This window comes from Drosophila serrata, unplaced genomic scaffold (genome assembly GCF_035046125.1).
Source record: "Drosophila serrata isolate PLE 108 unplaced genomic scaffold, ASM3504612v1 contig_36, whole genome shotgun sequence".
NCBI lineage: Eukaryota > Metazoa > Arthropoda > Insecta > Diptera > Drosophilidae > Drosophila > Drosophila serrata.
Window position 1 is genome coordinate 226,389 of NW_028256934.1, and position 26,488 is coordinate 252,876.

The following is a 26,488-nucleotide window of genomic DNA, read 5'->3' on the forward strand; positions in this document are numbered from 1 at the left end:
CACCTGATCTCTCTCACTCTCTGGCGCCGCTTTCCAATAAGCCGAAGCATCGCCTCCTTCCAATATGACATAGAGAGCTCTCCCGATGGCCGTGCAAAATCAGTTACTCCCACGACGCCGGTCGGAGTGGAAGGAAAAAATAACCGAAAACGAAAAAAATCTCCATGCAGGAGATCGGCGCGTCGGTCAACGGTAAAAGCAAACGGAAAAGTACCGGGGAAAATCAGTCGAAAATGCGAAAAATCAGTGAGCCCCCGCAGTGAAAAGTGTGTGGAAAGCGGGGGCAGCCCGGTGCGCGATCGTATGTGTGTTTTTTAATTACTTAATGCCTGTAAATATATATGTAAGCACATTTATATGCAATTACATGTTAATATGTAAGTATTTATATATATGATTGCATATATACATAGCCAAGATCAGTGCGCTTTTCTTGGCTAGTTAATTTTGTTGTTTTTGTTTATGTGCGAGTGGAAATCCAAGCAGGCAAAGTAATTGTATTCGCGTTTTCAATGCCTTCAATAAGAAGGCTTAATTTCGTCTTTTTGCGTCCGTTTTCGTTTTCTAATTCGCCGTTGGGAGCTGCAGCTGCATATAATTCAATGCGAGTGAGTGAGCCAAACATGTTTTCTTATTCCTTTTGAGCCCGCCTTTTCTGTGCATTTGCGCGCGGAATTTTTTTCGTTTCACCTATCCCTTAGTCAGTGCTGTCAGGTTATTGACGTTTTAGCTTGAATTTGAACACAAATAAGCTAAAAAAAAGCTGAACACAAAAAGTTGGTGCTACTCCTAGTTAAAGTTAACAGCACTAACTTCATTATTAGAAGTAGTGTTGGGCACGCCAAAATTGCGCCAGATTACATTTGAAGAATGCATAATTAGGCAATTGGAATGCGCTAGATCTAGCGGGAAAATAGTTAATTTCATGTCGTCTGTGGTTATTGCTAGATGTAGCCAGAAAAAATATCTAAGCTTGCAACACTTCCGTGAATACTCCGTAGAAATGCCCGTTAGGAAGTACCGTAACTGACTTTGTCTGCTCTCTCTCGATCTGGTAGGTGGAACCTAAGAGCGGGAGAGGGACTTGGAGAGAATACAGTCCACTCTTGTGGTTCTCATTTTTGAAACTGGAGTGCTGCTGCCTTTGTTTACATTTTATTTCGGCAATTGGGCTATTTGTAAATTCTAAAAAAGAAAAACTAACTGCTGGCAAAACTTAATGAATATAATTAAATATTTAAGACCTTATATTACTATATTTATTATTATTTCTAGAATAATTGATTATATTCGGTTTTTTTATTGAAATATAACATTTAAACATTTTCTTTACCATGTGCGGGGAATTTCACATCCTTTTTCTTACCTAAAAACTAGTTTTAGATGTTTGTTTACAAGATTTAAAGGCCGGTCCGTCCGCATTAACCCTTTTGTCCACTTAGTCCGTCCTTTAACCCGTCTAGTTACACGTGAATTTTAAATAAGTTATTTTGTGCTGATGACGATGATGTAAAAAACTAACAACTGCATTGTTCCTTTTAATTAAATTATAATTTATTAGTTTCAAGCATGTAGCGTCAGACAAATATTAATTTAAATATCAGTATAACTTAAAAATTAATATTTTATTTGGGAAAATGTTATATATTAATTTATCATTTATATATTATATTAAATACTTATTTATAATTATTGAATCCCTACATATTCCTCCACAAACTCTTTAAATCTAAATGTAGCACTAAGAACTTAGCATTTAATTTATAAATAATTCTCTTAATTGCACTTTAACCATTAGACATGTGACTTTATTTCAAATTTTCAACCATTTTTTCTTAACCCTTTATTATTATTTTTTGGCGCCCAAAATCCGTTTTGGCTAACCACTTAAATAGTTTTTTATCTTGAAATTACCGCCATCGTCAGTAGACGGCGCATCCTGCCTTTGGACCTCCTCCCTCTCCTCATCCTCATCCTTCAGCTTTTTCTGATTTTTGCAGCTTCCTGACTTTGGAAGCTGATTTGTTCCATGTGACAGTCGCCACCCCCTTTTAGAGGCGGAGGGGCGGGCCAGACCTTTTTTTTAAATGGGAAATTTCTGCCGGAGATGGCTTAAAAGATTCACCTGTTGATGCTGATCAAGAATATATAATATATATATATATATATATATATATATATATATATATATAGGGTCGGAAATGACTCCTTCACTTTCTTTTAAGCTTCTGACTGAAGGCCCATTACCATTTTTGTACCGATATTAACAATATTTTTATTTAAAATTTTTCGACAAATCAAATTTTAAAAATCTCATTACTAAGCCAAAAACGCTTTAATTTCAATTCGGAAAGCGACAGTATGCTAATTTTTAGCAGGTTAATAAAACTGCATACTCCATTTAAAACGTGAATTTTTGCCCGATTTTTGCAAATTTTCATGATGTAACCCCTTTCCTTTTTTCCGAAAAATGGGAAATTTCTGAAAAATTTTTTTTTCGGCCGGATAAAGCTAGAAAGAAAGCCCTGTAGATGCTGATCAAGAATATATATGATTTATAGGGTCGGAAATGACTCCTTCACTTTCTTTTAAGCTTCTGACTGAAGGCCCATTACCATTTTTGTACCGATATTAACAATATTTTTATTTGAAATTCTTCGACAAATCAAATTTTAAAATCTCATAACTAAGCCAAAAACGCATTAATTTCAATTCGGAAAGCGGCAGTATGCCAATTTTTAGCAGGTTAATAAAACTGCATACTCCATTTAAAACGTGAATTTTTTGCCGATTTTTGCAAATTTTCATGATGTAACCCCTTTCCTTTTTTCCGAAAAATGGGAAATTTCTGAAAAATTTTTTTTTCGGCCGGATAAAGCTAGAAAGAAAGCCCTGTAGATGCTGATCAAGAATATATATGATTTATAGGGTCGGAAATGACTCCTTCACTTTCTTTTAAGCTTCTGACTGAAGGCCCATTACCATTTTTGTACCGATATTAACAATATTTTTATTTGAAATTTTTCGACAAATCAAATTTTAAAAATCTCATAACTAAGCCAAAAACGCATTAATTTCAATTCGGAAAGCGGCAGTATGCTAATTTTTAGCAGGTTAATAAAACTGCATACTCCATTTAAAACGTGAATTTTTGCCCGATTTTTGCAGATTTTCATGATGTAACCCCTTTCCTTTTTTTTCCGAAAAATAGGAAATTTCGGAAAAATTTTTTTTCGGCCGGATAAAGCTAGAAAGAAAGCCCTGTAGATGCTGATCAAGAATATATATGATTTATAGGGTCAGAAATGACTCCTTCACTTTCTTTTAAGCTTCTGACTGAAGGCCCATTACCATTTTTGTACCGATATTAACAATATTTTTATTTGAAATTTTTCGACAAATCAAATTTTAAAAATCTCATAACTAAGCCAAAAACGCATTAATTTCAATTCGGAAAGCGGCAGTATGCTAATTTTTAGCAGGTTAATAAAACTGCATACTCCATTTAAAACGTGAATTTTTGCCCGATTTTTGCAGATTTTCATGATGTAACCCCTTTCCTTTTTTTTCCGAAAAATAGGAAATTTCGGAAAAATTTTTTTTCGGCCGGATAAAGCTAGAAAGAAAGCCCTGTAGATGCTGATCAAGAATATATATGATTTATAGGGTCGGAAATGACTCCTTCACTTTCTTTTAGCTTCTGACTGAAGGCCCATTACCATTTTTGTACCGATATTAACAATATTTTTATTTGAAATTTTTCGACAAATCAAATTTTAAAAATCTCAGAACTAAGCCAAAAACGCATTAATTTCAATTCGGAAAGCGGCAGTATGCTAATTTTTAGCAGGTTAATAAAACTGCATACTCCATTTAAAACGTGTATTTTTTGCCGATTTTTGCAAATTTTCATGATGTAACCCCTTTCCTTTTTTCCGAAAAATGGGAAATTTCTGAAAAATTTTTTTTTCGGCCGGATAAAGCTAGAAAGAAAGCCCTGTAGATGCTGATCAAGAATATATATGATTTATAGGGTCGGAAATGACTCCTTCACTTTCTTTTAAGCTTCTGACTGAAGGCCCATTACCATTTTTGTACCGATATTAACAATATTTTTATTTGAAATTTTTCGACAAATCAAATTTTAAAAATCTCATAACTAAGCCAAAAACGCATTAATTTCAATTCGGAAAACGGCAGTATGCTAATTTTTAGCAGGTTAATAAAACTGCATACTCCATTTAAAACGTGTATTTTTTGCCGATTTTTGCAAATTTTCATGATGTAACCCCTTTCCTTTTTTCCGAAAAATGGGAAATTTCTGAAAAATTTTTTTTTCGGCCGGATAAAGCTAGAAAGAAAGCCCTGTAGATGCTGATCAAGAATATATATGATTTATAGGGTCGGAAATGACTCCTTCACTTTCTTTTAAGCTTCTGACTGAAGGCCCATTACCATTTTTGTACCGATATTAACAATATTTTTATTTGAAATTTTTCGACAAATCAAATTTTAAAAATCTCATAACTAAGCCAAAAACGCATTAATTTCAATTCGGAAAGCGGCAGTATGCTAATTTTTAGCAGGTTAATAAAACTGCATACTCCATTTAAAACGTGAATTTTTGCCCGATTTTTGCAGATTTTCATGATGTAACCCCTTTCCTTTTTTTTTCCGAAAAATAGGAAATTTCGGAAAAATTTTTTTTCGGCCGGATAAAGCTAGAAAGAAAGCCCTGTAGATGCTGATCAAGAATATATATGATTTATAGGGTCGGAAATGACTCCTTCACTTTCTTTTAAGCTTCTGACTGAAGGCCCATTACCATTTTTGTACCGATATTAACAATATTTTTATTTGAAATTTTTCGACAAATCAAATTTTAAAAATCTCATAACTAAGCCAAAAACGCATTAATTTCAATTCGGAAAGCGGCAGTATGCTAATTTTTAGCAGGTTAATAAAACTGCATACTCCATTTAAAACGTGAATTTTTGCCCGATTTTTGCAGATTTTCATGATGTAACCCCTTTCCTTTTTTCCGAAAAATAGGAAATTTCGGAAAAAATTTTTTTTCGGCCGGATAAAGCTAGAAAGAAAGCCCTGTAGATGCTGATCAAGAATATATATGATTTATAGGGTCGGAAATGACTCCTTCACTTTCTTTTAAGCTTCTGACTGAAGGCCCATTACCATTTTTGTACCGATATTAACAATATTTTTATTTGAAATTTTTCGACAAATCAAATTTTAAAAATCTCATAACTAAGCCAAAAACGCATTAATTTCAATTCGGAAAGCGGCAGTATGCTAATTTTTAGCAGGTTAATAAAACTGCATACTCCATTTAAAACGTGAATTTTTGCCCGATTTTTGCAGATTTTCATGATGTAACCCCTTTCCTTTTTTTTTCCGAAAAATAGGAAATTTCGGAAAAATTTTTTTTCGGCCGGATAAAGCTAGAAAGAAAGCCCTGTAGATGCTGATCAAGAATATATATGATTTATAGGGTCAGAAATGACTCCTTCACTTTCTTTTAAGCTTCTGACTGAAGGCCCATTACCATTTTTGTACCGATATTAACAATATTTTTATTTGAAATTTTTCGACAAATCAAATTTTAAAAATCTCATAACTAAGCCAAAAACGCATTAATTTCAATTCGGAAAGCGGCAGTATGCTAATTTTTAGCAGGTTAATAAAACTGCATACTCCATTTAAAACGTGAATTTTTGCCCGATTTTTGCAGATTTTCATGATGTAACCCCTTTCCTTTTTTTTCCGAAAAATAGGAAATTTCGGAAAAATTTTTTTTCGGCCGGATAAAGCTAGAAAGAAAGCCCTGTAGATGCTGATCAAGAATATATATGATTTATAGGGTCAGAAATGACTCCTTCACTTTCTTTTAAGCTTCTGACTGAAGGCCCATTACCATTTTTGTACCGATATTAACAATATTTTTATTTGAAATTTTTCGACAAATCAAATTTTAAAAATCTCATAACTAAGCCAAAAACGCATTAATTTCAATTCGGAAAGCGGCAGTATGCTAATTTTTAGCAGGTTAATAAAACTGCATACTCCATTTAAAACGTGAATTTTTGCCCGATTTTTGCAGATTTTCATGATGTAACCCCTTTCCTTTTTTTTCCGAAAAATAGGAAATTTCGGAAAAATTTTTTTTCGGCCGGATAAAGCTAGAAAGAAAGCCCTGTAGATGCTGATCAAGAATATATATGATTTATAGGGTCAGAAATGACTCCTTCACTTTCTTTTAAGCTTCTGACTGAAGGCCCATTACCATTTTTGTACCGATATTAACAATATTTTTATTTGAAATTTTTCGACAAATCAAATTTTAAAAATCTCATAACTAAGCCAAAAACGCATTAATTTCAATTCGGAAAGCGGCAGTATGCTAATTTTTAGCAGGTTAATAAAACTGCATACTCCATTTAAAACGTGAATTTTTGCCCGATTTTTGTAGATTTTCATGATGTAACCCCTTTCCTTTTTTTTCCGAAAAATAGGAAATTTCGGAAAAATTTTTTTTCGGCCGGATAAAGCTAGAAAGAAAGCCCTGTAGATGCTGATCAAGAATATATATGATTTATAGGGTCAGAAATGACTCCTTCACTTTCTTTTAAGCTTCTGACTGAAGGCCCATTACCATTTTTGTACCGATATTAACAATATTTTTATTTGAAATTTTTCGACAAATCAAATTTTAAAAATCTCATAACTAAGCCAAAAACGCATTAATTTCAATTCGGAAAGCGGCAGTATGCTAATTTTTAGCAGGTTAATAAAACTGCATACTCCATTTAAAACGTGAATTTTTGCCCGATTTTTGCAGATTTTCATGATGTAACCCCTTTCCTTTTTTTTCCGAAAAATAGGAAATTTCGGAAAATTTTTTTTTCGGCCGGATAAAGCTAGAAAGAAAGCCCTGTAGATGCTGATCAAGAATATATATGATTTATAGGGTCAGAAATGACTCCTTCACTTTCTTTTAAGCTTCTGACTGAAGGCCCATTACCATTTTTGTACCGATATTAACAATATTTTTATTTGAAATTTTTCGACAAATCAAATTTTAAAAATCTCATAACTAAGTCAAAAACGCATTAATTTCAATTCGGAAAGCGGCAGTATGCTAATTTTTAGCAGGTTAATAAAACTGCATACTCCATTTAAAACGTGAATTTTTGCCCGATTTTTGCAGATTTTCATGATGTAACCCCTTTCCTTTTTTTCCGAATAATAGGAAATTTTGGAAAAAATTTTTTTCGGCCGGATAAAGCTAGAAAGAAAGCCCTGTAGATGCTGATCAAGAATATATATGATTTATAGGGTCGGAAATGACTCCTTCACTTTCTTTTAAGCTTCTGACTGAAGGCCCATTACCATTTTTGTACCGATATTAACAATATTTTTATTTGAAATTTTTCGACAAATCAAATTTTAAAAATCTCATAACTAAGCCAAAAACGCATTAATTTCAATTCGGAAAGCGGCAGTATGCTAATTTTTAGCAGGTTAATAAAACTGCATACTCCATTTAAAACGTGAATTTTTGCCCGATTTTTGCCGATTTTCATGATGTAACCCCTTTCCTTTTTTTCCGAAAAATGGGAAATTTCGGAAAAATTTTTTTTCGGCCGGATAAAGCTAGAAAGAAAGCCCTGTAGATGCTGATCAAGAATATATATGATTTATAGGGTCGGAAATGACTCCTTCACTTTCTTTTAAGCTTCTGACTGAAGGCCCATTACCATTTTTGTACCGATATTAACAATATTTTTATTTGAAATTTTTCGACAAATCAATTTTTAAAAATCTCATAACTAAGCCAAAAACGCATTAATTTCAATTCGGAAAGCGGCAGTATGCTAATTTTTAGCAGGTTAATAAAACTGCATACTCCATTTAAAACGTGAATTTTTGCCCGATTTTTGCAGATTTTCATGATGTAACCCCTTTCCTTTTTTCCGAAAAATGGGCCGGATAAAGCTAGAAAGAAAGCCCTGTAGATGCTGATCAAGAATATATATGATTTATAGGGTCGGAAATGACTCCTTCACTTTCTTTTAGCTTCTGACTGAAGGCCCATTACCATTTTTGTACCGATATTAACAATATTTTTATTTGAAATTTTTCGACAAATCAAATTTTAAAAATCTCATAACTAAGCCAAAAACGCATTAATTTCAATTCGGAAAGCGGCAGTATGCTAATTTTTAGCAGGTTAATAAAACTGCATACTCCATTTAAAACGTGTATTTTTTTGCCGATTTTTGCAAATTTTCATGATGTAACCCCTTTCCTTTTTTCCGAAAAATGGGAAATTTCTGAAAATTTTTTTTTTCGGCCGGATAAAGCTAGAAAGAAAGCCCTGTAGATGCTGATCAAGAATATATATGATTTATAGGGTCGGAAATGACTCCTTCACTTTCTTTTAAGCTTCTGACTGAAGGCCCATTACCATTTTTGTACCGATATTAACAATATTTTTATTTGAAATTTTTCGACAAATCAAATTTTAAAAATCTCATAACTAAGCCGAAAACGCATTAATTTCAATTCGGAAAGCGGCAGTATGCTAATTTTTAGCAGGTTAATAAAACTGCATACTCCATTTAAAACGTGAATTTTTGCCCGATTTTTGCAGATTTTCATGATGTAATGATGGCCCATTACCATTTTTGTACCGATATTAACAATATTTTTATTTGAAAATTTTCGACAAATCAAATTTAAAAAATCTCATAACTAAGCCAAAAACGCATTAATTTCAATTCGGAAAGCGGCAGTATGCTAATTTTTAGCAGGTTAATAAAACTGCATACTCCATTTAAAACGTGAATTTTTGCCCGATTTTTGCAGATTTTCATGATGTAACCCCTTTCCTTTTTTTCCGAAAAATAGGAAATTTCGGAAAAATTTTTTTTCGGCCGGATAAAGCTAGAAAGAAAGCCCTGTAGATGCTGATCAAGAATATATATGATTTATAGGGTCGGAAATGACTCCTTCACTTTCTTTTAAGCTTCTGACTGAAGGCCCATTACCATTTTTGTACCGATATTAACAATATTTTTATTTGAAAATTTTCGACAAATCAAATTTAAAAAATCTCATAACTAAGCCAAAAACGCATTAATTTCAATTCGGAAAGCGGCAGTATGCTAATTTTTAGCAGGTTAATAAAACTGCATACTCCATTTAAAACGTGAATTTTTGCCCGATTTTTGCAGATTTTCATGATGTAACCCCTTTCCTTTTTTCCGAAAAATGGGCCGGATAAAGCTAGAAAGAAAGCCCTGTAGATGCTGATCAAGAATATATATGATTTATAGGGTCGGAAATGACTCCTTCGCTTTCTTTTAAGCTTCTGACTAAAGGCCCATTACCATTTTTGTACCGATATTAACAATATTTTTATTTGAAATTTTTCGACAAATCAAATTTTAAAAAACTCATAACTAAGCCAAAAACGCATTAATTTCAATTCGGAAAGCGGCAGTATGCTAATTTTTAGCAGGTTAATAAAACTGCATACTCCATTTAAAACGTGTATTTTTTGTCGATTTTTGCAAATTTTCATGATGTAACCCCTTTCCTTTTTTCCGAAAAATGGGAAATTTCTGAAAAATTTTTTTTCGGCCGGATAAAGCTAGAAAGAAAGCCCTGTAGATGCTGATCAAGAATATATATGATTTATAGGGTCGGAAATGACTCCTTCGCTTTCTTTTAAGCTTCTGACTAAAGGCCCATTACCATTTTTGTACCGATATTAACAATATTTTTATTTGAAATTTTTCGACAAATCAAATTTTAAAAATCTCATAACTAAGCCAAAAACGCATTAATTTCAATTCGGAAAGCGGCAGTATGCTAATTTTTAGCAGGTTAATAAAACTGCATACTCCATTTAAAACGTGAATTTTTGCCCGATTTTTGCAGATTTTCATGATGTAACCCCTTTCCTTTTTTCCGAAAAATGGGAAATTTCTGAACAATTTTTTTTTCGGCCGGATAAAGCTAGAAAGAAAGCCCTGTAGATGCTGATCAAGAATATATATGATTTATAGGGTCGGAAATGACTCCTTCGCTTTCTTTTAAGCTTCTGACTAAAGGCCCATTACCATTTTTGTACCGATATTAACAATATTTTTATTTGAAATTTTTCGACAAATCAAATTTTAAAAATCTCATAACTAAGCCAAAAACGCATTAATTTCAATTCGGAAAGCGGCAGTATGCAAATTTTTAGCAGGTTAATAAAACTGCATACTCCATTTAAAACATGTATTTTTTGCCGATTTTTGCAAATTTTCATGATGTAAACCCTTTCCTTTTTTCCGAAAAATGGGAAATTTCTGAAAAAGTTTTTTTTCGGCCGGATAAAGCTAGAAAGAAAGCCCTGTAGATGCTGATCAAGAATATATATGATTTATAGGGTCGGAAATGACTCCTTCACTTTCTTTTATGCTTCTGACTAAAGGCCCATTACCATTTTTGTTCCGATATTAACAATATTTTTATTTGAAATTTTTCGACAAATCAAATTTTAAAAATCTCATAACTAAGCCAAAAACGCATTAATTTCAATTCGGAAAGCGGCAGTATGCAAATTTTTAGCAGGTTAATAAAACTGCATACTCCATTTAAAACGTGTATTTTTTGCCGATTTTTGCAAATTTTCATGATGTAACCCCTTTCCTTTTTTCCGAAAAATGGGAAATTTCTGAACAATTTTTTTTTCGGCCGGATAAAGCTAGAAAGAAAGCCCTGTAGATGCTGATCAAGAATATATATGATTTATAGGGTCGGAAATGACTCCTTCGCTTTCTTTTAAGCTTCTGACTAAAGGCCCATTACCATTTTTGTACCGATATTAACAATATTTTTATTTGAAATTTTTCGACAAATCAAATTTTAAAAATCTCATAACTAAGCCAAAAACGCATTAATTTCAATTCGGAAAGCGGCAGTATGCTAATTTTTAGCAGGTTAATAAAACTGCATACTCCATTTAAAACGTGTATTTTTTTGCCGATTTTTGCAAATTTTCATGATGTAACCCCTTTCCTTTTTTCCGAAAAATGGGAAATTTCTGAACAATTTTTTTTTCGGCCGGATAAAGCTAGAAAGAAAGCCCTGTAGATGCTGATCAAGAATATATATGATTTATAGGGTCGGAAATGACTCCTTCACTTTCTTTTAGCTTCTGACTGAAGGCCCATTACCATTTTTGTACCGATATTAACAATATTTTTATTTGAAATTTTTCGACAAATCAAATTTTAAAAATCTCATAACTAAGCCAAAAACGCATTAATTTCAATTCGGAAAGCGGCAGTATGCAAATTTTTAGCAGGTTAATAAAACTGCATACTCCATTTAAAACATGTATTTTTTGCCGATTTTTGCAAATTTTCATGATGTAACCCCTTTCCTTTTTTCCGAAAAATGGGAAATTTCTGAAAAAGTTTTTTTTCGGCCGGATAAAGCTAGAAAGAAAGCCCTGTAGATGCTGATCAAGAATATATATGATTTATAGGGTCGGAAATGACTCCATCACTTTCTTTTATGCTTCTGAATAAAGGCCCATTACCATTTTTGTTCCGATATTAACAATATTTTTATTTGAAATTTTTCGACAATTTTGCTAATTTTTAGCAGGTTAATAAAACTGCATACTCAATTTAAAACGTGATTTTTTTGCCGATTTTTGCAAATTTTCATGATGTAACCCCTTTCCTTTTTTCCGAAAAATGGGAAATTTCTGAACAATTTTTTTTTCGGCCGGATAAAGCTAGAAAGAAAGCCCTGTAGATGCTGATCAAGAATATATATGATTTATAGGGTCGGAAATGACTCCTTCACTTTCTTTTAAGCTTCTGACTGAAGGCCCATTACCATTTTTGTACCGATATTAACAATATTTTTATTTGAAATTTTTCGACAAATCAAATTTTAAAAATCTCATAACTAAGCCAAAAACGCATTAATTTCAATTCGGAAAGCGGCAGTATGCTAATTTTTAGCAGGTTAATAAAACTGCATACTCCATTTAAAACGTGAATTTTTGCCCGATTTTTGCAGATTTTCATGATGTAACCCCTTTCCTTTTTTCCGAAAAATGGGAAATTTCTGAACAATTTTTTTTTCGGCCGGATAAAGCTAGAAAGAAAGCCCTGTAGATGCTGATCAAGAATATATATGATTTATAGGGTCGGAAATGACTCCTTCACTTTCTTTTAGCTTCTGACTGAAGGCCCATTACCATTTTTGTACCGATATTAACAATATTTTTATTTGAAATTTTTCGACAATTTTGCTAATTTTTAGCAGGTTAATAAAACTGCATACTCAATTTAAAACGTGATTTTTTTGCCGATTTTTGCAAATTTTCATGATGTAACCCCTTTCCTTTTTTCCGAAAAATGGGAAATTTCTGAACAATTTTTTTTTCGGCCGGATAAAGCTAGAAAGAAAGCCCTGTAGATGCTGATCAAGAATATATATGATTTATAGGGTCGGAAATGACTCCTTCACTTTCTTTTAGCTTCTGACTGAAGGCCCATTACCATTTTTGTACCGATATTAACAATATTTTTATTTGAAATTTTTCGACAAATCAAATTTTAAAAATCTCATAACTAAGCCAAAAACGCATTAATTTCAATTCGGAAAGCGGCAGTATGCTAATTTTTAGCAGGTTAATAAAACTGCATACTCCATTTAAAACGTGAATTTTTGCCCGATTTTTGCAGATTTTCATGATGTAACCCCTTTCCTTTTTTTCCGAAAAATGGGAAATTTCTGAACAATTTTTTTTTCGGCCGGATAAAGCTAGAAAGAAAGCCCTGTAGATGCTGATCAAGAATATATATGATTTATAGGGTCGGAAATGACTCCTTCACTTTCTTTTAGCTTCTGACTGAAGGCCCATTACCATTTTTGTACCGATATTAACAATATTTTTATTTGAAATTTTTCGACAAATCAAATTTTAAAAATCTCATAACTAAGCCAAAAACGCATTAATTTCAATTCGGAAAGCGGCAGTATGCAAATTTTTAGCAGGTTAATAAAACTGCATACTCCATTTAAAACGTGTATTTTTTGCCGATTTTTGCAAATTTTCATGATGTAACCCCTTTCCTTTTTTCCGAAAAATGGGAAATTTCTGAACAATTTTTTTTTCGGCCGGATAAAGCTAGAAAGAAAGCCCTGTAGATGCTGATCAAGAATATATATGATTTATAGGGTCGGAAATGACTCCTTCGCTTTCTTTTAAGCTTCTGACTAAAGGCCCATTACCATTTTTGTACCGATATTAACAATATTTTTATTTGAAATTTTTCGACAAATCAAATTTTAAAAATCTCATAACTAAGCCAAAAACGCATTAATTTCAATTCGGAAAGCGGCAGTATGCTAATTTTTAGCAGGTTAATAAAACTGCATACTCCATTTAAAACGTGAATTTTTGCCCGATTTTTGCAGATTTTCATGATGTAACCCCTTTCCTTTTTTCCGAAAAATGGGAAATTTCGGAAAAATTTTTTTTTCGGCCGGATAAAGCTAGAAAGAAAGCCCTGTAGATGCTGATCAAGAATATATATGATTTATAGGGTCGGAAATGACTCCTTCACTTTCTTTTAGCTTCTGACTGAAGGCCCATTACCATTTTTGTACCGATATTAACAATATTTTTATTTGAAATTTTTCGACAAATCAAATTTTAAAAATCTCATAACTAAGCCAAAAACGCATTAATTTCAATTCGGAAAGCGGCAGTATGCAAATTTTTAGCAGGTTAATAAAACTGCATACTCCATTTAAAACATGTATTTTTTGCCGATTTTTGCAAATTTTCATGATGTAACCCCTTTCCTTTTTTCCGAAAAATGGGAAATTTCTGAAAAAGTTTTTTTTCGGCCGGATAAAGCTAGAAAGAAAGCCCTGTAGATGCTGATCAAGAATATATATGATTTATAGGGTCGGAAATGACTCCATCACTTTCTTTTATGCTTCTGAATAAAGGCCCATTACCATTTTTGTACCGATATTAACAATATTTTTATTTGAAATTTTTCGACAAATCAAATTTTAAAAACCTCATAACTAAGCCAAAAACGCATTAATTTCAATTCGGAAAGCGGCAGTATGCTAATTTTTAGCAGGTTAATAAAACTGCATACTCCATTTAAAACGTGAATTTTTGCCCGATTTTTGCAGATTTTCATGATGTAACCCCTTTCCTTTTTTTCCGAAAAATGGGAAATTTCGGAAAAATTTTTTTTCGGCCGGATAAAGCTAGAAAGAAAGCCCTGTAGATGCTGATCAAGAATATATATGATTTATAGGGTCGGAAATGACTCCTTCACTTTCTTTTAAGCTTCTGACTGAAGGCCCATTACCATTTTTGTACCGATATTAACAATATTTTTATTTGAAATTTTTCGACAAATCAAATTTTAAAAATCTCATAACTAAGCCAAAAACGCATTAATTTCAATTCGGAAAGCGGCAGTATGCAAATTTTTAGCAGGTTAATAAAACTGCATACTCCATTTAAAACATGTATTTTTTGCCGATTTTTGCAAATTTTCATGATGTAACCCCTTTCCTTTTTTCCGAAAAATGGGAAATTTCTGAAAAAGTTTTTTTTCGGCCGGATAAAGCTAGAAAGAAAGCCCTGTAGATGCTGATCAAGAATATATATGATTTATAGGGTCGGAAATGACTCCATCACTTTCTTTTATGCTTCTGAATAAAGGCCCATTACCATTTTTGTACCGATATTAACAATATTTTTATTTGAAATTTTTCGACAAATCAAATTTTAAAAATCTCATAACTAAGCCAAAAACGCATTAATTTCAATTCGGAAAGCGGCAGTATGCTAATTTTTAGCAGGTTAATAAAACTGCATACTCAATTTAAAACGTGATTTTTTTGCCGATTTTTGCAAATTTTCATGATGTAACCCCTTTCCTTTTTTCCGAAAAATGGGAAATTTCTGAAAAATTTTTTTTTCGGCCGGATAAAGCTAGAAAGAAAGCCCTGTAGATGCTGATCAAGAATATATATGATTTATAGGGTCGGAAATGACTCCTTCACTTTCTTTTAAGCTTCTGACTGAAGGCCCATTACCATTTTTGTACCGATATTAACAATATTTTTATTTGAAATTTTTCGACAAATCAAATTTTAAAAATCTCATAACTAAGCCAAAAACGCATTAATTTCAATTCGGAAAGCGGCAGTATGCTAATTTTTAGCAGGTTAATAAAACTGCATACTCCATTTAAAACGTGAATTTTTGCCCGATTTTTGCAGATTTTCATGATGTAACCCCTTTCCTTTTTTTCCGAAAAATGGGAAATTTCGGAAAAATTTTTTTCGGCCGGATAAAGCTAGAAAGAAAGCCCTGTAGATGCTGATCAAGAATATATATGATTTATAGGGTCGGAAATGACTCCTTCACTTTCTTTTAAGCTTCTGACTGAAGGCCCATTACCATTTTTGTACCGATATTAACAATATTTTTATTTGAAATTTTTCGACAAATCAAATTTTAAAAATCGCATAACTAAGCCAAAAACGCATTAATTTGAATTCGGAAAGCGGCAGTATGCTAATTTTTAGCAGGTTAATAAAACTGCATACTCAATTTAAAACGTGATTTTTTTGCCGATTTTTGCAAATTTTCATGATGTAACCCCTTTCCTTTTTTCCGAAAAATGGGAAATTTCTGAAAAATTTTTTTTTCGGCCGGATAAAGCTAGAAAGAAAGCCCTGTAGATGCTGATCAAGAATATATATGATTTATAGGGTCGGAAATGACTCCTTCACTTTCTTTTAAGCTTCTGACTGAAGGCCCATTACCATTTTTGTACCGATATTAACAATATTTTTATTTGAAATTTTTCGACAAATCAAATTTTAAAAATCTCATAACTAAGCCAAAAACGCATTAATTTCAATTCGGAAAGCGGCAGTATGCTAATTTTTAGCAGGTTAATAAAACTGCATACTCCATTTAAAACGTGAATTTTTGCCCGATTTTTGCAGATTTTCATGATGTAACCCCTTTCCTTTTTTTCCGAAAAATGGGAAATTTCGGAAAAATTTTTTTCGGCCGGATAAAGCTAGAAAGAAAGCCCTGTAGATGCTGATCAAGAATATATATGATTTATAGGGTCGGAAATGACTCCTTCACTTTCTTTTAAGCTTCTGACTGAAGGCCCATTACCATTTTTGTACCGATATTAACAATATTTTTATTTGAAATTTTTCGACAAATCAAATTTTAAAAATCGCATAACTAAGCCAAAAACGCATTAATTTGAATTCGGAAAGCGGCAGTATGCTAATTTTTAGCAGGTTAATAAAACTGCATACTCCATTTAAAACGTGAATTTTTGCCCGATTTTTGCAGATTTTCATGATGTAACCCCTTTCCTTTTTTTCCGAAAAATGGGAAATTTCGGAAAAATTTTTTTTCGGCCGGATAAAGCTAGAAAGAAAGCCCTGTAGATGCTGATCAAGAATATATATGATTTATAGGGTCGGAAATGACTCCTTCACTTTCTTTTAAGCTTCTGACTGAAGGCCCATTACCATTTTTGTACCGATATTAACAATATTTTTATTTGAAATTTTTCGACAAATCAAATTTTAAAAATCTCATAACTAAGCCAAAAACGCATTAATTTCAATTCGGAAAGCGGCAGTATGCTAATTTTTAGCAGGTTAATAAAACTGCATACTCCATTTAAAACATGTATTTTTTGCCGATTTTTGCAATTTTTCATGATGTAACCCCTTTCCTTTTTTCCGAAAAATGGGAAATTTCTGAAAAAGTTTTTTTTCGGCCGGATAAAGCTAGAAAGAAAGCCCTGTAGATGCTGATCAAGAATATATATGATTTATAGGGTCGGAAATGACTCCTTCACTTTCTTTTATGCTTCTGACTAAAGGCCCATTACCATTTTTGTTCCGATATTAACAATATTTTTATTTGAAATTTTTCGACAAATCAAATTTTAAAAATCTCATAACTAAGCCAAAAACGCATTAATTTCAATTCGGAAAGCGGCAGTATGCTAATTTTTAGCAGGTTAATAAAACTGCATACTCAATTTAAAACGTGATTTTTTTGCCGATTTTTGCAAATTTTCATGATGTAACCCCTTTCCTTTTTTTCCGAAAAATGGGAAATTTCGGAAAAATTTTTTTTCGGCCGGATAAAGCTAGAAAGAAAGCCCTGTAGATGCTGATCAAGAATATATATGATTTATAGGGTCGGAAATGACTCCTTCACTTTCTTTTATGCTTCTGACTAAAGGCCCATTACCATTTTTGTTCCGATATTAACAATATTTTTATTTGAAATTTTTCGACAAATCAAATTTTAAAAATCTCATAACTAAGCCAAAAACGCATTAATTTCAATTCGGAAAGCGGCAGTATGCTAATTTTTAGCAGGTTAATAAAACTGCATACTCCATTTAAAACGTGAATTTTTGCCCGATTTTTGCAGATTTTCATGATGTAACCCCTTTCCTTTTTTTCCGAAAAATGGGAAATTTCGGAAAAATTTTTTTTCGGCCGGATAAAGCTAGAAAGAAAGCCCTGTAGATGCTGATCAAGAATATATATGATTTATAGGGTCGGAAATGACTCCTTCACTTTCTTTTAAGCTTCTGACTGAAGGCCCATTACCATTTTTGTACCGATATTAACAATATTTTTATTTGAAATTTTTCGACAAATCAAATTTTAAAAATCTCATAACTAAGCCAAAAACGCATTAATTTCAATTCGGAAAGCGGCAGTATGCAAATTTTTAGCAGGTTAATAAAACTGCATACTCCATTTAAAACATGTATTTTTTGCCGATTTTTGCAAATTTTCATGATGTAACCCCTTTCCTTTTTTCCGAAAAATGGGAAATTTCTGAAAAAGTTTTTTTTCGGCCGGATAAAGCTAGAAAGAAAGCCCTGTAGATGCTGATCAAGAATATATATGATTTATAGGGTCGGAAATGACTCCATCACTTTCTTTTATGCTTCTGAATAAAGGCCCATTACCATTTTTGTACCGATATTAACAATATTTTTATTTGAAATTTTTCGACAAATCAAATTTTAAAAATCTCATAACTAAGCCAAAAACGCATTAATTTCAATTCGGAAAGCGGCAGTATGCTAATTTTTAGCAGGTTAATAAAACTGCATACTCAATTTAAAACGTGATTTTTTTGCCGATTTTTGCAAATTTTCATGATGTAACCCCTTTCCTTTTTTCCGAAAAATGGGAAATTTCTGAAAAATTTTTTTTTCGGCCGGATAAAGCTAGAAAGAAAGCCCTGTAGATGCTGATCAAGAATATATATGATTTATAGGGTCGGAAATGACTCCTTCACTTTCTTTTAAGCTTCTGACTGAAGGCCCATTACCATTTTTGTACCGATATTAACAATATTTTTATTTGAAATTTTTCGACAAATCAAATTTTAAAAATCTCATAACTAAGCCAAAAACGCATTAATTTCAATTCGGAAAGCGGCAGTATGCTAATTTTTAGCAGGTTAATAAAACTGCATACTCCATTTAAAACGTGAATTTTTGCCCGATTTTTGCAGATTTTCATGATGTAACCCCTTTCCTTTTTTTCCGAAAAATGGGAAATTTCGGAAAAATTTTTTTCGGCCGGATAAAGCTAGAAAGAAAGCCCTGTAGATGCTGATCAAGAATATATATGATTTATAGGGTCGGAAATGACTCCTTCACTTTCTTTTAAGCTTCTGACTGAAGGCCCATTACCATTTTTGTACCGATATTAACAATATTTTTATTTGAAATTTTTCGACAAATCAAATTTTAAAAATCGCATAACTAAGCCAAAAACGCATTAATTTGAATTCGGAAAGCGGCAGTATGCTAATTTTTAGCAGGTTAATAAAACTGCATACTCCATTTAAAACGTGAATTTTTGCCCGATTTTTGCAGATTTTCATGATGTAACCCCTTTCCTTTTTTTCCGAAAAATGGGAAATTTCGGAAAAATTTTTTTTCGGCCGGATAAAGCTAGAAAGAAAGCCCTGTAGATGCTGATCAAGAATATATATGATTTATAGGGTCGGAAATGACTCCTTCACTTTCTTTTAAGCTTCTGACTGAAGGCCCATTACCATTTTTGTACCGATATTAACAATATTTTTATTTGAAATTTTTCGACAAATCAAATTTTAAAAATCTCATAACTAAGCCAAAAACGCATTAATTTCAATTCGGAAAGCGGCAGTATGCTAATTTTTAGCAGGTTAATAAAACTGCATACTCCATTTAAAACATGTATTTTTTGCCGATTTTTGCAATTTTTCATGATGTAACCCCTTTCCTTTTTTCCGAAAAATGGGAAATTTCTGAAAAAGTTTTTTTTCGGCCGGATAAAGCTAGAAAGAAAGCCCTGTAGATGCTGATCAAGAATATATATGATTTATAGGGTCGGAAATGACTCCTTCACTTTCTTTTATGCTTCTGACTAAAGGCCCATTACCATTTTTGTTCCGATATTAACAATATTTTTATTTGAAATTTTTCGACAAATCAAATTTTAAAAATCTCATAACTAAGCCAAAAACGCATTAATTTCAATTCGGAAAGCGGCAGTATGCTAATTTTTAGCAGGTTAATAAAACTGCATACTCAATTTAAAACGTGATTTTTTTGCCGATTTTTGCAAATTTTCATGATGTAACCCCTTTCCTTTTTTTCCGAAAAATGGGAAATTTCGGAAAAATTTTTTTTCGGCCGGATAAAGCTAGAAAGAAAGCCCTGTAGATGCTGATCAAGAATATATATGATTTATAGGGTCGGAAATGACTCCTTCACTTTCTTTTATGCTTCTGACTAAAGGCCCATTACCATTTTTGTTCCGATATTAACAATATTTTTATTTGAAATTTTTCGACAAATCAAATTTTAAAAATCTCATAACTAAGCCAAAAACGCATTAATTTCAATTCGGAAAGCGGCAGTATGCTAATTTTTAGCAGGTTAATAAAACTGCATACTCAATTTAAAACGTGATTTTTTTGCCGATTTTTGCAAATTTTCATGATGTAACCCCTTTCCTTTTTTTCCGAAAAATGGGAAATTTCGGAAAAATTTTTTTTCGGCCGGATAAAGCTAGAAAGAAAGCCCTGTAGATGCTGATCAAGAATATATATGATTTATAGGGTCGGAAATGACTCCTTCACTTTCTTTTAAGCTTCTGACTGAAGGCCCATTACCATTTTTGTACCGATATTAACAATATTTTTATTTGCAATTTTTCGACAAATCAAATTTTAAAAATCGCATAACTAAGCCAAAAACGCATTAATTTCAATTCGGAAAGCGGCAGTATGCTAATTTTTAGCAGGTTAATAAAACTGCATACTCCATTTAAAACGTGAATTTTTGCCCGATTTTTGCAGATTTTCATGATGTAACCCCTTTCCTTTTTTTCCGAAAAATGGGAAATTTCGGAAAAATTTTTTTTCGGCCGGATAAAGCTAGAAAGAAAGCCCTGTAGATGCTGATCAAGAATATATATGATTTATAGGGTCGGAAATGACTCCTTCACTTTCTTTTAAGCTTCTGACTGAAGGCCCATTACCATTTTTGTACCGATATTAACAATATTTTTATTTGAAATTTTTCGACAAATCAAATTTTAAAAATCTCATAACTAAGCCAAAAACGCATTAATTTCAATTCGGAAAGCGGCAGTATGCTAATTTTTAGCAGGTTAATAAAACTGCATACTCCATTTAAAACATGTATTTTTTGCCGATTTTTGCAATTTTTCATGATGTAACCCCTTTCCTTTTTTCCGAAAAATGGGAAATTTCTGAAAAAGTTTTTTTTCGGCCGGATAAAGCTAGAAAGAAAGCCCTGTAGATGCTGATCAAGAATATATATGATTTATAGGGTCGGAAATGACTCCTTCACTTTCTTTTATGCTTCTGACTAAAGGCCCATTACCATTTTTGTTCCGATATTAACAATATTTTTATTTGAAATTTTTCGACAAATCAAATTTTAAAAATCTCATAACTAAGCCAAAAACGCATTAATTTCAATTCGGAAAGCGGCAGTATGCTAATTTTTAGCAGGTTAATAAAACTGCATACTCAATTTAAAACGTGATTTTTTTGCCGATTTTTGCAAATTTTCATGATGTAACCCCTTTCCTTTTTTCCGAAAAATGGGAAATTTCTGAAAAATTTTTTTTTCGGCCGGATAAAGCTAGAAAGAAAGCCCTGTAGATGCTGATCAAGAATATATATGATTTATAGGGTCGGAAATGACTCCTTCACTTTCTTTTAAGCTTCTGACTGAAGGCCCATTACCATTTTTGTACCGATATTAACAATATTTTTATTTGAAATTTTTCGACAAATCAAATTTTAAAAATCTCATAACTAAGCCAAAAACGCATTAATTTCAATTCGGAAAGCGGCAGTATGCTAATTTTTAGCAGGTTAATAAAACTGCATACTCAATTTAAAACGTGATTTTTTTGCCGATTTTTGCAAATTTTCATGATGTAACCCCTTTCCTTTTTTCCGAAAAATGGGAAATTTCTGAAAAATTTTTTTTTCGGCCGGATAAAGCTAGAAAGAAAGCCCTGTAGATGCTGATCAAGAATATATATGATTTATAGGGTCGGAAATGACTCCTTCACTTTCTTTTAAGCTTCTGACTGAAGGCCCATTACCATTTTTGTACCGATATTAACAATATTTTTATTTGAAATTTTTCGACAAATCAAATTTTAAAAATCTCATAACTAAGCCAAAAACGCATTAATTTCAATTCGGAAAGCGGCAGTATGCTAATTTTTAGCAGGTTAATAAAACTGCATACTCCATTTAAAACGTGAATTTTTGCCCGATTTTTGCAGATTTTCATGATGTAACCCCTTTCCTTTTTTTCCGAAAAATGGGAAATTTCGGAAAAATTTTTTTTCGGCCGGATAAAGCTAGAAAGAAAGCCCTGTAGATGCTGATCAAGAATATATATGATTTATAGGGTCGGAAATGACTCCTTCACTTTCTTTTATGCTTCTGACTAAAGGCCCATTACCATTTTTGTTCCGATATTAACAATATTTTTATTTGAAATTTTTCGACAAATCAAATTTTAAAAATCTCATAACTAAGCCAAAAACGCATTAATTTCAATTCGGAAAGCGGCAGTATGCTAATTTTTAGCAGGTTAATAAAACTGCATACTCCATTTAAAACGTGAATTTTTGCCCGATTTTTGCAGATTTTCATGATGTAACCCCTTTCCTTTTTTTCCGAAAAATGGGAAATTTCGGAAAAATTTTTTTTCGGCCGGATAAAGCTAGAAAGAAAGCCCTGTAGATGCTGATCAAGAATATATATGATTTATAGGGTCGGAAATGACTCCTTCACTTTCTTTTAAGCTTCTGACTGAAGGCCCATTACCATTTTTGTACCGATATTAACAATATTTTTATTTGAAATTTTTCGACAAATCAAATTTTAAAAATCTCATAACTAAGCCAAAAACGCATTAATTTCAATTCGGAAAGCGGCAGTATGCTAATTTTTAGCAGGTTAATAAAACTGCATACTCCATTTAAAACGTGAATTTTTGCCCGATTTTTGCAGATTTTCATGATGTAACCCCTTTCCTTTTTTTCCGAAAAATAGGAAATTTCGGAAAAATTTTTTTTCGGCCGGATAAAGCTAGAAAGAAAGCCCTGTAGATGCTGATCAAGAATATATATGATTTATAGGGTCGGAAATGACTCCTTCACTTTCTTTTAAGCTTCTGACTGAAGGCCCATTACCATTTTTGTACCGATATTAACAATATTTTTATTTGAAATTTTTCGACAAATCAAATTTTAAAAATCTCATAACTAAGCCAAAAACGCATTAATTTCAATTCGGAAAGCGGCAGTATGCTAATTTTTAGCAGGTTAATAAAACTGCATACTCCATTTAAAACGTGAATTTTTGCCCGATTTTTGCAGATTTTCATGATGTAACCCCTTTCCTTTTTTTCCGAAAAATGGGAAATTTCGGAAAAATTTTTTTTCGGCCGGATAAAGCTAGAAAGAAAGCCCTGTAGATGCTGATCAAGAATATATATGATTTATAGGGTCGGAAATGACTCCTTCACTTTCTTTTAAGCTTCTGACTGAAGGCCCATTACCATTTTTGTACCGATATTAACAATATTTTTATTTGAAATTTTTCGACAAATCAAATTTTAAAAATCTCATAACTAAGCCAAAAACGCATTAATTTGAATTCGGAAAGCGGCAGTATGCTAATTTTTAGCAGGTTAATAAAACTGCATACTCCATTTAAAACGTGAATTTTTGCCCGATTTTTGCAGATTTTCATGATGTAACCCCTTTCCTTTTTTTCCGAAAAATGGGAAATTTCGGAAAAATTTTTTTTCGGCCGGATAAAGCTAGAAAGAAAGCCCTGTAGATGCTGATCAAGAATATATATGATTTATAGGGTCGGAAATGACTCCTTCACTTTCTTTTAAGCTTCTGACTGAAGGCCCATTACCATTTTTGTACCGATATTAACAATATTTTTATTTGAAATTTTTCGACAAATCAAATTTTAAAAATCTCATAACTAAGCCAAAAACGCATTAATTTGAATTCGGAAAGCGGCAGTATGCTAATTTTTAGCAGGTTAATAAAACTGCATACTCCATTTAAAACGTGAATTTTTGCCCGATTTTTGCAGATTTTCATGATGTAACCCCTTTCCTTTTTTTCCGAAAAATAGGAAATTTTGGGAAAAATTTTTTTCGGCCGGATAAAGCTAGAAAGAAAGCCCTGTAGATGCTGATCAAGAATATATATGATTTATAGGGTCGGAAATGACTCCTTCACTTTCTTTTAAGCTTCTGACTGAAGGCCCATTACCATTTTTGTACCGATATTAACAATATTTTTATTTGAAATTTTTCGACAAATCAAATTTTAAAAATCTCATAACTAAGCCAAAAACGCATTAATTTCAATTCGGAAAGCGGCAGTATGCTAATTTTTAGCAGGTTAATAAAACTGCATACTCCATTTAAAACGTGAATTTTTGCCCGATTTTTGCAGATTTTCATGATGTAACCCCTTTCCTTTTTTTCCGAAAAATGGGAAATTTCGGAAAAATTTTTTTTCGGCCGGATAAAGCTAGAAAGAAAGCCCTGTAGATGCTGATCAAGAATATATATGATTTATAGGGTCGGAAATGACTCCTTCACTTTCTTTTAAGCTTCTGACTGAAGGCCCATTACCATTTTTGTACCGATATTAACAATATTTTTATTTGAAATTTTTCGACAAATCAAATTTTAAAAATCTCATAACTAAGCCAAAAACGCATTAATTTCAATTCGGAAAGCGGCAGTATGCTAATTTTTAGCAGGTTAATAAAACTGCATACTCCATTTAAAACGTGAATTTTTGCCCGATTTTTGCAGATTTTCATGATGTAACCCCTTTCCTTTTTTTCCGAAAAATAGGAAATTTCGGAAAAATTTTTTTTCGGCCGGATAAAGCTAGAAAGAAAGCCCTGTAGATGCTGATCAAGAATATATATGATTTATAGGGTCGGAAATGACTCCTTCACTTTCTTTTAAGCTTCTGACTGAAGGCCCATTACCATTTTTGTACCGATATTAACAATATTTTTATTTGAAATTTTTCGACAAATCAAATTTTAAAAATCTCATAACTAAGCCAAAAACGCATTAATTTCAATTCGGAAAGCGGCAGTATGCTAATTTTTAGCAGGTTAATAAAACTGCATACTCCATTTAAAACGTGAATTTTTGCCCGATTTTTGCAGATTTTCATGATGTAACCCCTTTCCTTTTTTTCCGAAAAATGGGAAATTTCGGAAAAATTTTTTTTCGGCCGGATAAAGCTAGAAAGAAAGCCCTGTAGATGCTGATCAAGAATATATATGATTTATAGGGTCGGAAATGACTCCTTCACTTTCTTTTAAGCTTCTGACTGAAGGCCCATTACCATTTTTGTACCGATATTAACAATATTTTTATTTGAAATTTTTCGACAAATCAAATTTTAAAAATCTCATAACTAAGCCAAAAACGCATTAATTTGAATTCGGAAAGCGGCAGTATGCTAATTTTTAGCAGGTTAATAAAACTGCATACTCCATTTAAAACGTGAATTTTTGCCCGATTTTTGCAGATTTTCATGATGTAACCCCTTTCCTTTTTTTCCGAAAAATGGGAAATTTCGGAAAAATTTTTTTTCGGCCGGATAAAGCTAGAAAGAAAGCCCTGTAGATGCTGATCAAGAATATATATGATTTATAGGGTCGGAAATGACTCCTTCACTTTCTTTTAAGCTTCTGACTGAAGGCCCATTACCATTTTTGTACCGATATTAACAATATTTTTATTTGAAATTTTTCGACAAATCAAATTTTAAAAATCTCATAACTAAGCCAAAAACGCATTAATTTGAATTCGGAAAGCGGCAGTATGCTAATTTTTAGCAGGTTAATAAAACTGCATACTCCATTTAAAACGTGAATTTTTGCCCGATTTTTGCAGATTTTCATGATGTAACCCCTTTCCTTTTTTTCCGAAAAATAGGAAATTTTGGGAAAAATTTTTTTCGGCCGGATAAAGCTAGAAAGAAAGCCCTGTAGATGCTGATCAAGAATATATATGATTTATAGGGTCGGAAATGACTCCTTCACTTTCTTTTAAGCTTCTGACTGAAGGCCCATTACCATTTTTGTACCGATATTAACAATATTTTTATTTGAAATTTTTCGACAAATCAAATTTTAAAAATCTCATAACTAAGCCAAAAACGCATTAATTTCAATTCGGAAAGCGGCAGTATGCTAATTTTTAGCAGGTTAATAAAACTGCATACTCCATTTAAAACGTGAATTTTTGCCCGATTTTTGCAGATTTTCATGATGTAACCCCTTTCCTTTTTTTCCGAAAAATGGGAAATTTCGGAAAATTTTTTTTTCGGCCGGATAAAGCTAGAAAGAAAGCCCTGTAGATGCTGATCAAGAATATATATGATTTATAGGGTCGGAAATGACTCCTTCACTTTCTTTTAAGCTTCTGACTGAAGGCCCATTACCATTTTTGTACCGATATTAACAATATTTTTATTTGAAATTTTTCGACAAATCAAATTTTAAAAATCTCATAACTAAGCCAAAAACGCATTAATTTCAATTCGGAAAGCGGCAGTATGCTAATTTTTAGCAGGTTAATAAAACTGCATGCTCAATTTAAAACGTGAATTTTTTGCCGATTTTTGCAAATTTTCATGATGTAACCCCTTTCCTTTTTTTCCGAAAAATAGGAAATTTCGGAAAAAATTTTTTTCGGCCGGATAAAGCTAGAAAGAAAGCCCTGTA

The 26,488-nt window shown here is 32.2% G+C and overlaps 1 protein-coding gene across 1 annotated transcript in view; it reads left to right on the forward strand.

Moving 5' to 3' along the window:
- Window positions 1-101: 101 nt before the first annotated feature.
- Window positions 102-26,488, forward strand: part of LOC147644996 (uncharacterized) — a 55,776-nt gene continuing 29,389 nt past the window's right edge. Inside the window, exons 1-2 of the mRNA XM_086834772.1 lie at window positions 102-343; window positions 472-608. Of these exons, the coding sequence (XP_086690898.1) occupies window positions 513-608 (96 nt within the window). The 5' untranslated portion in view covers window positions 102-343; window positions 472-512. The remainder of the gene's footprint in view (window positions 344-471; window positions 609-26,488) is intronic.